This window comes from Centroberyx gerrardi, chromosome 12 (assembly GCF_048128805.1).
Source record: "Centroberyx gerrardi isolate f3 chromosome 12, fCenGer3.hap1.cur.20231027, whole genome shotgun sequence".
NCBI lineage: Eukaryota > Metazoa > Chordata > Actinopteri > Beryciformes > Berycidae > Centroberyx > Centroberyx gerrardi.
This window is the reverse complement of record NC_136008.1, coordinates 13,295,572-13,310,571: the sequence shown is the minus strand read 5'-3', so window position 1 is coordinate 13,310,571 and position 15,000 is coordinate 13,295,572. Positions and strand designations below refer to the sequence as shown.

Below are 15,000 nucleotides of genomic sequence, written 5' to 3'. Positions count from 1 at the left end.
TGGGTAGACGACGGTGGTTACACCTACAGTGCACCGTCAGATTATTATTTTCCCTCTCTCTTCCCACACTCGGCCTTGGGGGAAAGGTGGAGGGAGGGAGATTGAAAAGATGGATAAACAGAGTGACCAAAGACGACCTCCGAGGAAAAAGGGAGTTCAGTCTGGGGGGAAAGAGGGAGAGGAGAGGAGAGGGGAGAGAAGAAGCGAGGCAGGGAAGGGTGTGGGTTAGAAAAACTATGGAGTATAGTAAGCCCCCTGTTATGACACACAAGCCTGCCCTTTATACAGAGAGAGAGAGAGGGAGAGAGAGAGAGAGAGAGAGAGAGAGAGAGAGAGAGAGAGAGAGAGGGAGGTGAGGGAGAGAGAGAGAGCGAGAGAGAGAGAGGTGAGGGAGATTTGTATGTTCTACACTACAGATGAGACAGAGACGGGACAGAGAGCAGGAGGATGGCAGCAGGACAGTTCACTCAGTCAGTGTAATCCAGACAAAAACAAGCATGGAAACATGTTCCAACTGTCAAAATAAAAGCCACTCTGCTCATTTTTTCACAGGGAAAAGTCTAAATAGCTTCATCCAACACCAGAAAACGACTGTACATAAATGAAACCTTTCCTGATAGACTAATCTCTTGTTTACTGATGACCGTTTACTGATTAACAAGAATTCAATAAAGCAGGGTTAGGATTAAATTGAGGGTTAGTGACTCCTTATCAGCACCTAGTTCACAATAATAAATACATTTATTCATCAGTTCCTTGCATCCAGGGATTACAAATTATTCAGTTAATGATTATGTAATTACCATCTACCATTAAAACAATTCCATGTAGTCCTATGCAGCTCAATGGCAAGAGCAAGCCATGAATATTGCCAGTGTTTTGGTTCCCACTGGGATCAGTTTGTATTAAAACATAACTTAATGCACAGAACTGTGTATAAAAGCATCCATTAAATAGCATTTTTCTTTTAAATCACTGTGCTGCTCTTTGACAGTTGGTATTTAGCTTGTCCCACTTATGTTTGTATGTATATTTGTTGTTCTGGAAAGCAGTTTGTTTTGACTCTGTTTTGTTAAAAGGGCTTTCTAAATAAATTTGACTTGACTTGACATGTAATTTAGCAGCACTCGGGGGCATCTGACTCTACTACTGTACATAATCCACTGGATACTTTTCTGAAAGAGAGAAGTTAAGTACTGCAGGACCAGGAACAAGACCAGAACACCGCCGCTATGATTATACACCAGCTCCTCACACACACGTATACAGATACTTACCCACAAATAGCTGCACACACACACATGCACGCACACACACGCAATTACCTTGGCCAGGACAATCAGAGGGGGATTCCACTTGAGGGAAACTAGATATGTTCAGTGTTTCTCTTCCCTCTCTCTCCCCTCGTCTCTCTCATACAGTAGGTTTTTTTCTACCTGCTCGCTTTCACATTTGGCTTCCCTCTAGTGTTTTTTTTTCCGTGGAATGCCATCATGTTTTCGATCTTGCCTTTTCTCTTTCTTGTACCCAGATATACTGTACATTTACTCACTGGCCATGTATGCCAACAAAAATACAGCTACTGATTTGTTTATTTTTGTCTTGTGTAAGTTTCCAGTAATCAAGACCCCCAGTGGTCTGCGAGGAGCTTCAACCACCTATCTGACTCTACGCAGATCTTTAACATATTCACCAGTGGGAGTTGTCTAAATAGGGAATAGGCTAAAGCAATGATTCTCAACCTTTTTCATATCAAGGACCCCTATGTGATGCGATTTTGTCTCTTGGACACAAATCTGAGAATATTTTTTAATGTTAGATATGCTTTTATTCAGAATTCCATGACTATCTGTATTGTAGGTAGAGAGATATCAGTGAAACTATGATCAAAATAGTCATTCTTCTACATTCTCTAATTGTGTTAACGTCTTGTAAAAGAAATAATGCTGAAGTTTAACAATTCATAAATTTGCTGGGGACCCCCTGGAACCCCCTCAAGGACCCCTGGTGGTCCCCGGACCCCAGATTGAGAACAACTGGACTAAAGTAATTCCTAGACCTGCCAGTCAAACAATATATTCAGTCTCACTACGACAACTTATTCTCTCTTTTTTGATAGTTGTCCTCCCAGCTCCATCTCACCTCTGCTCTCACACTTGGTGCAGTAAAATTATTCTGCCACCCACCCTCTCCTCTTCCAAATCTCTCTCCACAACAAACCAGGCCTCCGACATCACCCCCTGCTACTGATTTTCTCCCTCGTCCTCCTTTTACGCTCATTCTCTCATAAACCATAAATTGCTCTTTTTTTTTACCCCCTCTCCTCATTCCCCCTCACTGTAACTCTACCACAAAACCATCAACCCCCCCCATGCTTCTCATCCAGTCCGACTCCCAGAAACTGTACCATCGTTCGCCGTTTCCCTGTCCTGTCCTCCCTCCTTCCTCTGGTTCCATTTTCATTGGGGTTTATATATGACACGATACCGCAGGCTGTCTGACCACCCATCGCCATGACAACTGGCGGCAAACATTTATCAAGCCAAACTGGGTCCAGATTCTGTCAACCACACGTTCGGCTCTGGGCGCTACTGCTGCTGAATGTGTATGGTTGTGATTGTGTTTGTGTGTCTGTGTCTGTGTGTGTGTGTGTGTGTGTGTGTGTGTGTGTGTGTGTGTTTCACTGGAGCAACACTACAGTGTTCTGGGTGCTATACAGGAACACCAGTGTGTATAGCAATATGCAGAGACATTGATGTATGCTGTTTTAATTGGACAGCCGCATTCAAGTTTTCCCTCTCTCCCTCTGTGTCTCTGTCTCTTTAATTTACATCCTCTGACTTACGGCACCTCTGTGAAATGTCCTGCAGCGGAGATGTCTGCTTTACTGTCTGTTTCTATCATCTTTCTTTAATTCACTTGCAATGTTTCCCTTTCACCGGTGCTGTCCTTTGCCTTCTTCTCACCCTCTTTCACAGGTTTTCTCTCCATTATCTCTATCATGTTCTGTTCTCATCCCTGTCATCCTCTCAGGGGGAGCGGGGGTGGGAGAAGAGGGGGAGTGAGAATTTAAGTCTGCGATGCTGAGAAAAAAATATGAGAACAAAAAGGAAGTTGATTGGGAGAATAATAGAAAGAGTGGAGTTGTGGATGGCTGGTGAAACAGATAATGGATGAGAGAGAGAATGACTGTGCCATATGTGATAAAGCTAAAGTGAGAGAGTGTAGGCAGCAAAAACGATAGAGCGATAAGCAGAGAAGAAAAGGAATGCAAGTGGAGGAATCCCCCCCTCCCATACACACACACACACACACACACACACACACACACACACACCTGTGTTCTACATCTCAGTAAAGCATAACAGAGTGTAACAGACGTGAGATGCCTGCCGCCCGCACCAGGGGAGCTCTGCAGAAACCATTAACATTAAACACACATACACACTCACCTACATTCTCCTGTGTGACACATGCACAAGCAGGCAAACTAACACACACACAAGCACATACACACACTTGTGTACAAGATCGCTGACATGTTCCAACTTAGGTTGTACAGTGAAAAGAGCTCTGTAGCATGCTTGAATCAAACAGATAATGGAGTGTAATGTGTAGAACCAAACCACAGGCAACGTTTGGCTGCTGGCATGTGTGTGTGTGTGTGTGTGTGGTGTGTATGACCTCAGTGCTCAATGCATTCCTCATTCATTCATTCATTCCTCAGCTTCTGGACGAGAAGCACTTTGCATGGCTTGAAAACTAGCTGCAGTGTGGTTAAATGCACAGATAGTTTTTCTCCAGCCTACATGAACACATTTGGCGTCAAAAATGCCAACGTCTCAGTCTATAGATTAACTTCAGAGGGGAGGGAGCACATTTAAAGCAGGTATGAACTTATCATGCCTTGCACAACATAATTTCTCGTCCATAATCACGGCCTATTGATCTCCATTTGCTTCACGGCTACATACTATAATGCAGCAGTTTAATCGCTGCTTATCAGCTGCACAAACACTCAGTGTTGGTCGACTACAATGGTCTTTTTCTCTGGTTTCCTGCTGGTGAGCAGGAATGGCTCAATGAGGTGTGTGAGGCGGCTCCGCCAGAGAGAACATGAGCAGACGGGGGAGGAGGGGAGCCGATGTTCGTGCTCCACGGAGAAAACACGCGTGGCAAAGATGCCTTATTACAGGAACTCAGACATCAAGTCTAAGAGGTGTAAATGGCTGATGCGGCCGGTGAGGTCGTGTTACACAGCTGCCGCTACTGCAGGTCAGAGGGTGTCGGCTGTAAGAGGAGATGAACCAGTAACCTTTAGGTGGAGGACGCGTGGATTTCTCTGATAGCTCCAACGAACGGACATCTTCTGGTAGCTTGAGACAGGAGGCCTCAAGCGAAGATGAAATGTCGCCTCACTGCTGACATCACTTGTAGATTTACTAAAAGATCAGGCTTTGAACCAATGACCATTAGGTTACAGGATCATGCATAACTTCCTATCCTTTGATCTCTCTGGCAAGTTGAGTGTGGCTATGTGTTTTAATACGCCTGCTTTTCCACTCCACAAAGTCATTCTAGGAATTTCAATATGGTCAGTCACTTACTGTCATACAAGCTAAAGCTCCATGGGACTCAGGGAGGCAGAGTATGACACAATTATTCACGGATATATTGTCTGTTTAAGCGGTTTGTCCATCACAGGAGCTGCAGGGGTTAATGACCATATCACCCAGTTAGACACTACAGGAGGAGGAAAGGAGAGCAACTGGTCAATGAAGAGCCATCAGTCATCAGAGCCAAGAGGATGACTTGACATATAGAGGTCTTGAGTGGTTCTCTAGGGTTCACAAGTCAAGGTTTCAAACCCAGAGACTGGATTTAGCTTCTCTAAATGAGTGTGGGACGCCTGTTGAGACTCCAATAATACTTAAGTATTTACTACTTATTTGCAAAACAGCAAATGTGTTAAGACTTTTAATAGAAAGCAAAAAATGTTTTAATTGGACTTTGAAAACGTAGGGAAAAAACTCAAACTCAAAAGACTCAAAAGATCAGCCTGTTAGACTGTAAAGTGGTTCTTACCTTTAAGAAGGACGATGAACTGGAGGCACAACAGGTATTTACGCAGCTCCATTTGTGAGAGTGGAAGGATGGAGAGGGTCTCTGTTATTTTTTTCTTGTTTTTTTTTTCTGTTTACAAAGTGGTCTCTCCCTGAGTTGGTCTAAATGCAGTGCATCGGCGCACACACACACACACACACACACACGCAGGCGCGCGCTCTTTCAGCTCTCTCTTTCCCCCAGAGATCCGTAAAACCTGCTCAAACGGCGCTCCAATGGCATTTCTGGTGTGTGGGGGGCAAACTTCACGACTGGTTCATTTACAACAGCAGGCTTCTATTGCACGCGGAGTAAAAACATACACCTATTTCATGTGAGGAGAAAAACATTCTTGTCTTTGAATTTTGGCTTGTTTTGCACTTCAACTCACCCCGCCGTCACCCTCTAAGCTAAAGAAAAAGAAATATAGTAATCATATAATAACTGTTAAAAGACGCTATACAAATACACAATCATAAATCCTTCTTGGAATATTATAGGAATAGTTTAGTGACATAGGAGATTTAAATACCAATACGACCAGGTCACTATTAACTCACTATTGAGTATCACAGTCTCTTTATCAATATTACAGTAATATTATAGTGACTCCTTAGGGTAATGACTGTGTAACAAGCTGTGTTGAGGGTAAAAACAAGAAAAAAGCTCTGCCTTGTGCCTAAGTGACACTTCAGTGACCCATGGTTTGGGTCGGAAATCCCAGCACCTGTCCCGTCCAACAAGAGGCCAGTTCAGAGTCATTAAACCATCACTAATGTGTAACACCTTCCCAAATATGTTTCAGTCGCTTGCTCCTGTCAGTCAGCACCCACTTTATCCCTCTGGCTCCGTAACGCTCCTTTGAAAGATTAAGCTATCCTTGAACGTGAATCTCCGAAACTTCATCAAGCCAACAGTTTGAGGTGAATTGCTGCGCGTGGTTCCCTTGATAATTTAATTTCCATAATCTTCGGTGATTGTTCCTTACATCCGCGGCCTATTTCCCGACATTTTCCTACGATGCATGCAGTATGTGCCCTTAGTAACGGATTTCTCTCACTTTGAAATGAAAGAGCGCATTTATCCTCAGACCTCCCCTCCCTCACTCCGTCCTGCTCCATCCACCAGACTGAGCGCCTGGTTCACATTGAGAAAACCTCAAAGCCACATCTCTCTCTCTCTCTCTCTCTCTCTCTCTCTCTCTCTCTCTCTCTCTCTCTCTCTCTCTCTCTCTCTCTCTCTCTTTCAGATGTTTCAGATTGCTCTCTTCACTTTTGACTTAGTTTCATCCATTGTTTCATTTGTTAATTGCTTTCACAGATAAGGCAGCTGTAGCTAATCTTGTGGGACATAATGATGTACTTTTGATTCATTTAGATTTCTGGACATCTTATATTATTTGCCAGCTTTTATAATTACTGGTGGTCAATTGATCAAAACTAAGGGACATGAAAAATGTATACATGAACAGTAGATGCCTTGGGTGTGTATTTGGACCATTTTGAGAATGCCCATCTCTCTTGAATGTCTAGTCTAATCTAGGGATTCCCAAACCTTTTCATCACCCCCAAATATGCATCACACCACCCAACCCCATTTTAGGACTTTGAGCCCCAATTAGCTGTCTATACTGTTTGAGGAGATAAAAGTGGAGTGGAAACTACGTTTAAAACAATCCTCCTTTATAGACCTATACTTTCACTGTGTTAACTTCTAGTGAGTGATATAGTGTGTTGGTGAAATGAATCTGTTGGTAACCACTATTCTGAACAGCCAGCCTCTGTTTTTGACTTGCAGACTCTTGTACAGCTCTTGGGCGCCCCCTTCAGGTCCTCGGACCCCTCAGTTACCTCTCTCTGTCCAGAGAGTGGCGCCACATGGAGCTGGACCGTTTCAAGGCTGTTGCAATGAGACATGAGTCCCTTCTTCCATCAACCACTAATATGCTGTCTGTAAGAGATTCTAGTATACATGCATAATATCAAAAGACATTCCATCTGCAGTTTGCACAAAATGCCTATCACTCAAAATGTTGTTTGTCACACAAGGCCAGCTGGTCAAGAATTAATTAATTAATTTATTTATTGATGATTTGGTGACAGGGTATGATGTAACCCCACTATGCATTGCAGACCTTTTAAAACCATCATTGATGGTAGAATGTCATGAACAAGAACTTCAAGGACAAACAACTTAGAGACACGGAATTACCAGATGAGGGCATGAGAACGACCAGGCGCGACACTCTCTCCATTAAAAATACTTTTTATGTTAGAATATAGCCATGATAGCAGTGTAGCCACAAGAGCTCAGTATTTTGTAGACATTTTAAAATTTTATGTGTTGAACTGTACATAATAGAGTCATGGTGGACTGAAAATGACCACCGCTACAACGTTTACTGCTATAGTGACATTAATACTTCTACTATTTCCACTATTTCTAGCAGTTATACCATTTCTCCTTCTGCCTCTATTTCTACTGCTATTACTGCTACTGCTGCTACTACTACTACCACCAGTATTACTACTGTACTATTACTGCTGCTGCTACTACTACTACCACTAGTATGACTACTACTGTATCATTACTACTACTACTGCTACTGCTACCACTAATAGTACTACCACTGTACTATACTGCTGCTGCCCCTGCTATCACTACAGGTACTTCTTCTGTACTATCACTAGGCCTACTACTACTAATACTGCCACTAGCACTACTACTGTACAATTACTACAACTACTGCTACCACTAGTACTACTACTGCATTATTACTGCTGCAGCTCATTTGCTGCTAAAACAACTTTCATTCATCACCACTTGGTGTCACTATGCTTCAACTAATGTATTTCAAGCCAGCTAAACAGCCACGCTGGACCCATTCCTTAGTTTTTTAAGACTGTAACAGCAGTGAACCAAGTTGGGTTGTGTCCTTTTATAGCTAATTGGAAAGATTATCCATGGTCAGTTTGTCCTGTCCTCTGATTGTTAATGCTATGACTCGGGAACAGTCAGCTGATCTCTGAGCGGGGCATATGCTGAATTCCACCAATGTCTATCTTATTTGTGGTAATGTTAAATGTCTTTGTCTGTCTCTCGTAAATCAACTTTACCAATCAAGAGTCACAGTGTGGTGAGGGAGTTCTGCCAGGACCAAGAGAGAGAGAGAGAGAGAGAGCTATCGGTTTGGAGTCTAAAGGTTCAACTAAGCAAAGACATCTTGAAATGAGAAGAGCTTCATTATCTTTGATTTATGTAACTGGTTGGGAAAATAAGAAAATGACAATTGGATAATTGACTTCAAACTTAGTAATTTGTTTCATGATTCGTGGTATCACCATCATTGCCCTGGCTATTACTGCCTTCTTCTCCTTCTTCTTCTTCTTCTTCTTCTTTTTCTTCTTCTTCTTCTTCTTCTTCTACTTCTTCTTCTTCTTCTTCTTCTTCTTCTTCTTCTTCTTCTTCTTCTTCTTCTTCCACCCTCTCTTCCTCCCAGAGGATCTTAGCTTTATCTTAGCTTTTCCGCTTCTCATCTCCTCTGCCTCTTGGTTGCAGCCACAGCAAATCTAGTGAGAAGCATGTGATTGTATGGTCAGATGATAGCAGTGCACAACAACAATCCAAAGAAACGCACATACACACACACACACACCGATGTGCACACATGCACACAAGCATGCACTACTATGCATCATGCACATACAATAGACAGCAGTATTAATGTCAAACAGAGTCCATGCAAATGCACATGCACAATACAGATATGTGGACATACACATGTCCACATATACAAACACACGTAGACAGACACACACACACACACACACACACACACACTGGTTTGCAGTGACTCACATTAGCATTGTTTGGCAGGTGGCTGTTAACTAGACTGGCAGCATAGTAGTGCTGACTGGCAGCCTTATGTAAAGTCAGATGAGTTAGCTCACAAGCGACCAGCCTCACAGTACACAACCACAGATTCCTCCACAGAGGTAGAACAGTGTGAGAGCCAACACACACACACACACACACACACACACACACACACACACACACACACACACAGAGCAGTCTCTCTCACACCAGTGGGAGCTATGCAGGAGCACACTAACGTCAGGCGTAAAGCTGAACTATGCAATCGAGCTGCTGTCAGATGCAGAGTTGAGAAAATACTGTTGTGACAACTCATAAATGAATACAATGCAGGCTATAATTTTTTTACTAATTACCGCTACACAACAAGTACTGAATATAGCTGGGTGGCATACTTCTGTCGTCTGTTTTCCTGGTCTTTCCTGTCATGGCGAATAAACATTTGAAGACGGGGTGTAAACGGAATGCCCGCTATGCCTACTACAGTAGTTGGCATGTCCGTGGGATATTTTGTCTGTTGAATGATCAGTAAATCAATGTCAGCCATAGAGCTTGGCTGTGCAGATGGATAGATAGGGGCAGCAAGATACCATAGCACGAACATGTTACATATTATAAGTGTAGCAGGTGTGATATATGGATAAGTTAGACAGTAGTGGCGGTGAAGTGTCAGTGCTGTAGTAGACAAGCCTGTTTTCTACCTGTCAGCCGACACTCCTAAAGCGTCAGCGCTGTTGGGTTTGGCAGGAGACGCTGGCAGCATTTTATACCCGTGGTTATAATGCTATTCTATCTATTAGTGTACAGCGCTTCTCTCTCTCTGTTCCCATAAGTTGAGCATTGTATTGCTATTTGTTGCAGAAATGTTCAGTTTATTGGTCTCTCATGCATACAGCAACTTGTGGGTAAGAGCGTTTCAGTCCATAACTCTTTGTGTGTGTGTGTGTGTGTGTGTGTAGTCCAGCAGCCAGTCATTTTTTTTACAAGGTGTGCTTCCTCCACCCCTGTTCCCAAACCGCAGCCCACTGCAACCAATCACATCACACCACAGCACACACCTCAGCCCCAGTGTTAAAGCATGTCCAGCTATGACATCCTGGTCTCCGGTATGCTTTGGCCTGGCCGCTGTCTGGAACTGGTCTGAAGAGGAAAGAGATGGAGAGAGTGAGGTGGAGAGGAGAGGAGAGGAGAGGAGGGAGAGAGAAACTGAACCTCATGTATTCAGTAATCAAATGCAGACTCTGTAAATCTACCATTGTTCCGACTCCGACTCCAGCCCAGCTATTGTTTTCCCTTTCTCTGGAATTTCTTATCTTATGCGTCTCTATTCAGATCCTCCCTTTGATTCCCAGAGGCTCTCAGTGTGCATTTACTGTTTGATGAATGCCATAAAATAAAGCTCATGTCAGGGTTTTATGCATGATAAACCTGATGATCTTGAATAAAAACACAGTAGCTGTGGAGGATATACGTTTATCTTATCAAAACATGTTATCTGGATTTTCGTCTGGGTGAAAGGTGCATGTGTGTTTGTGTGTGTGTGTGTGTGTGTGTGTGTGTGCATTTGTGAGCCTGTGTGTGAGTGTGTGTGTGTCTTTAAAGTGGGCTGATCCTATAAAAACAGAATGAGTCATGGAGTTCTGACAGTTGATCACCCTGTAATGCCTGATGATCCTCCTGGGCGCCTCCCTCCACATGCCCACTCTCTCCCCCTCTGCCACCTCTCTCTCTCTCTCTCTCTCTCTCTCTCTCTCTCTCTCTCTCTCTCTCTCTCTCTCTCTCTCTCTCTCTCTCTCTCTTTCCCCCATCCCTTCTATCTCTCTTTCTATCTTTGCCTGCCTCCCCCTCCGTCTATCCAGGGGTCAGTGATGGAGTCTGTAATCAGATTTAGCATCACAGGGTCCATCTCTACAAAGACCTCATTCAATCCACCTCTGCCATATACTGAAGGACCACTGTCCCTTACAGAGAGGAGTATGATGCTCACCCCAGGCACTGATCTGGGAGCAGTTTGATGACTCTCCCCACTGGGTTACATTAGGGGCTTTGTTGACTGTAGATCACGTCTAAGACCACTGTACATAATTGACCTTTGCCTTGTTTATGTAGAAGATGTAAGTGAAGATGAAATGTGTTCTTCCGTAAAAGTAGACGAGGAAGATTGGGTCTGATACAAGGAAGCATTTGTCTTTAGCTCACCCCTCCCTCAGCGTCTTGATTCAACCTCTCCATTCCTCTCCTCTCCTCTTTGACTTTATTTTCCTCAGATGGAAGGATTCTCCGCTCAGACGGTGGACGGTTTTTGAAGGTTGTTTTTAGGTGTCCAATGAGGCTGAATGGGCCAAGGTGCATGTTACTTGCAATTTCCGGGGTTGGACTCCCTTCCATGACCTTTATTGCATGTCTTCACCACTCTCTCCCATCCTGTCACTTTCAGCTGTGCTTCTTGATAAAGCAGGAAAAGACTGATTTTATTGAAGATCATAGGTAGAACTTTCTGTGCGTGTGTGTGTGTTTGTGTACGTGTGAGTGCATGCTTGCATATGTGCGTGTGTGAATGCCAAATGTGGTTTTGATGACTACTTTTTGCTACTTTCTCCTGGAAACACTGAAACTGTGAGGAGGCAAGAGCAGCAGTGTGTGTGGTATGCCTTTATGTGTACTATTCTTGACCAACATTTTACAAGAGGCCTCAAATGTTCCTGGGTGGTCTAAACTGCTCTTGCCACAGGAGATTGGTGTACTTTGCCGCTGTGTGTGTGTGTTAGCGTGGATGTGTGTGTATCAAGTTGTGCGGACTTGCAGGTGCATGTGGGTGTAAATCAATATCTTGGGCAGAGACAGTACAGTATGTGTGGGTGTTGTTAAATGCCTATCATCAAACTGTCACATGCATGCTCTGTCTGTGAATGTGTGTGTGCATGTGTGTGTGCAGTGACAGGCTGTCACGAACACGTTGTGAGGGAACGGGCCTCTTTTACCCATCATGCTCTCCTGCTTAGCCACCTGCGGGGCATATTTCCTTGAGGCCCTCCCACTTTCTTTACTATCTAACCCAGAATGCACTCGACCCGCGTCAATAATTGCTTCAACCAGAATGCAAATCATCCATCAAGCCTTTTGTGACTTACACTGAAGCATGCAGACACACACACACACACACACACACACTCCGCTCCTCCTCCCTGCGCATAAATCATCAATCAAACTGAGCTTAGAGACAGCCACAGCCTCGAGGCACCTAAACTAATCTGCTCACACTAACTCTTGCTTTCTATTCAAATATCTACTGATTGCTTATGCTAACCTCATTAGGATGAAGAGTATCGGATTTCCACTTACCGTCTGACTGATGAAGTGTATTAGCTGTGTGCACTCCATCATTCAGGTGTCTTTATTGTTTGTGTGTGGGTGTGCGTGTGTGTGCAGGTGTTTCGATTATTTCTATGTACCTTTCTATTGCTTGACGTACTGGGAGTGTGCGAGTGAGATATGTTTTGCATGTGAAAGATGTTAAACTTGATGTTGCCAAACAATTCAGATGTCCAGTCTGAGTCATTTCTTCTGTTGCCTGTGACTTTTCTCGGTGAAGCCAACGATCTGCAGGGATAACGACGTGTTTTGAATATCAGCAGCAGAGACCGTATGCTCAGTTTGTGTATGTGGCTGTTTTTGCAAACCTTGTACGGGGATCTTTGTGTTTTCACAGGTTTTTGTGTGAATGTGCACCAGGCAGTTTGTCTATCCGCCTTTTGGGTGAACTAGGGGAGTGTTTTATGAGCTGCATGTACAGTGTGAGTGTTTGATGGTATGTGTGAAGAGTTCACAGAATGTGTGTGTTTAGTTCGGTATGTGAACGTGTGTGTGTGTGTGTGTGTATGTGTGTTTTTTTTTACGGGGGTCCGGTGCGGGCCGAGCGTTTTGAAGGGGGCCAGACAGCTGCCTTTTACTGCCCCAGGGGGTAATAAACAGGGAGGGAGGGGTAGTTATTTACCCCTTTTATTAGGGCAGGAGGCAGAGGAGGGGACTTTATTGGGGTCACACTGTAACTACACACAGCTGCAGGGCAAAAAGAGAGAGAGAGAAAGAAGAGATAGTGTGTGTGTGTGAGAGAGAGAGAGAGAGAGAGAGAGAGAGAGAGAGAGAGCAGTTTTAGTATTCCTAAATTCCTCTCTCAGGTACACCTATCTAGTTTTTACTTGCTGTATCATACTGTGTGTGTGTGTGTGTGTGTGTTTGTATATGTGTGTGCGTGCATGTGTGTGTGTTTGTGTGTGTGCCTGCATACCTGCGTCGTTCCTATGTGTGTGTGTGTGTGTGTGAGAACCCCAGGTCATCCATCTTTCTCTCCAGTCCTTTTTCCATTTCCAGGTCCCTTAACAGCCCACTCCTTGTTAAGCACATCTGCTGTCAATCAACTGTAACCTGTAATCCAATTGGCATTTCCTGCCTGTTGGAGACACGCCCACTGACCCTAACTCCCTGGCCATTTGCTGATTGGTCAGGCGGCCAGTGTCCAGCCAAGAAACAGTCCCAAGTTCACCTCCTTTCCTCTCATCATCCTCCATGGTTGCCATAACAACAGATGGTCTATAAATGAAGATCTGATGCTTCACGTCAGTCAGCCTTTAAAGGCCTTCCAGAAAATTATGAACAAAATATATCCAATTGCTGAGCGAAATATGGAAATAAAATGTTGAAAGCAGAGCCATCATTCCCACAGCTAACTCTGTCTCTCGCTTCACATGGAAAACTACAGGATGAGCAGATCCATATGAAACGAGAGATAAAAGTGCGCAGAGGGCGGAAAAATTGAAATGGAAAGAGTTGCAGCGGTGAAATATGGTGAGAGAGGAATGAGTGGAAGAATGAGGGCATGTGGCAGCGAGATGATTGACAGAGAGGAGGGGTGGGGGGGGCAGAAAAATCGAGAGGGAGAGAGATACTCGAAGGGGTGGAGGGGACAGACAAGTTATTCTAGTTGCAGACAGCTGACAGAAAGCCTAAAATAAGATGGAGCCCTCTAATGTGTGCATATTCTATGCAGCTACACTCACAAACCATAAAATGAATGCACCATTAAATGCTTTTTATGTTTCTAATGGTTTTGAGTAGGATGTGTGTGGGAGCAAAGAGTCAACATCAAGCTGAGGCAATATCGTGCTTTATTGTCTTCACATAGAAAGTGTTGTTTCCTATGATCACATTTCATATAAAAGAGACACAAAGTAAAAACCTTAGCAGTACTGTATCAGGCTCTAGTGTAGTAATAAATATAAAACTTTGTCAAGAGATAGAAAAGGGGGACGTTGCGGGGGGGGCGGGGCTAAAGAAACAGAGAGGAGGGACACATCAAAACTGACCTGAAACTGGAAGAGCTCATAGATTGGTTTACACAACTACAAATATAGTCACATACTGACACGTACACACACACACACACACACACCTCCTCCTCAAATACATGGGCTATCACCCAGACAATCACACATGCAACACAACATACACTGTAACATTTACAACCCTAGCGGGTCACGTTCGGTGGAGTTAGAAAGACAGACTGATAACTCAGCAACTAAGACCAAGGTGTAGATATGCGACATACTAGATCCAATGACTGGACTAAATACATAGTGAAGCTAACAGAGATACTGGTGCAGAACTAGACTACAGACTTGCTATCTCCCAGCGCTGCCTTGACAAGGGGGGGGATGGGCAGAGGGAGAGGGAGGTGGAGGGACGAAAAGTGAGAAGTGCTCTTGTTCATTCTCGTATGTAGACTCTGGTGCATATCACGTCGTCTGCACTCATGGTCTGGAAAGAGAGGAGAAGGTGGATATTAAATTTGAATACTCATATGTACTCAAATGGCAAAAGTATTGGCACAGTGAGCTAAGTCAGTCTTGTGAGTCAGATCTACAGTGTAATGTGATTTCGTATTAAAAGAAAAATCTATATACAGATTTTGATTCTGTGTCAGCCTCCTAGTTATAGCTATTTTTAAACAATGACACCAGCAAT

General features: G+C 43.8%; 2 protein-coding genes across 2 annotated transcripts in view; both read right to left on the bottom strand.

Annotated features, from left to right (window-relative positions):
• itga10 (integrin, alpha 10) overlaps positions 1 to 6,152 on the bottom strand; it is a 25,337-nt gene extending 19,185 nt beyond the window's left edge. Inside the window, exon 1 of the mRNA XM_071895724.2 lies at positions 5,086 to 6,152. Coding sequence (XP_071751825.1) covers positions 5,086 to 5,137 — 52 coding nt within the window. The 5' untranslated portion in view covers positions 5,138 to 6,152. The remainder of the gene's footprint in view (positions 1 to 5,085) is intronic.
• Positions 6,153 to 14,127: 7,975 nt separating this feature from the next.
• Positions 14,128 to 15,000, bottom strand: part of crabp2a (cellular retinoic acid binding protein 2, a) — a 7,091-nt gene continuing 6,218 nt past the window's right edge. Inside the window, exon 4 of the mRNA XM_071895743.2 lies at positions 14,128 to 14,793. Coding sequence (XP_071751844.1) covers positions 14,743 to 14,793 — 51 coding nt within the window. The 3' untranslated portion in view covers positions 14,128 to 14,742. The remainder of the gene's footprint in view (positions 14,794 to 15,000) is intronic.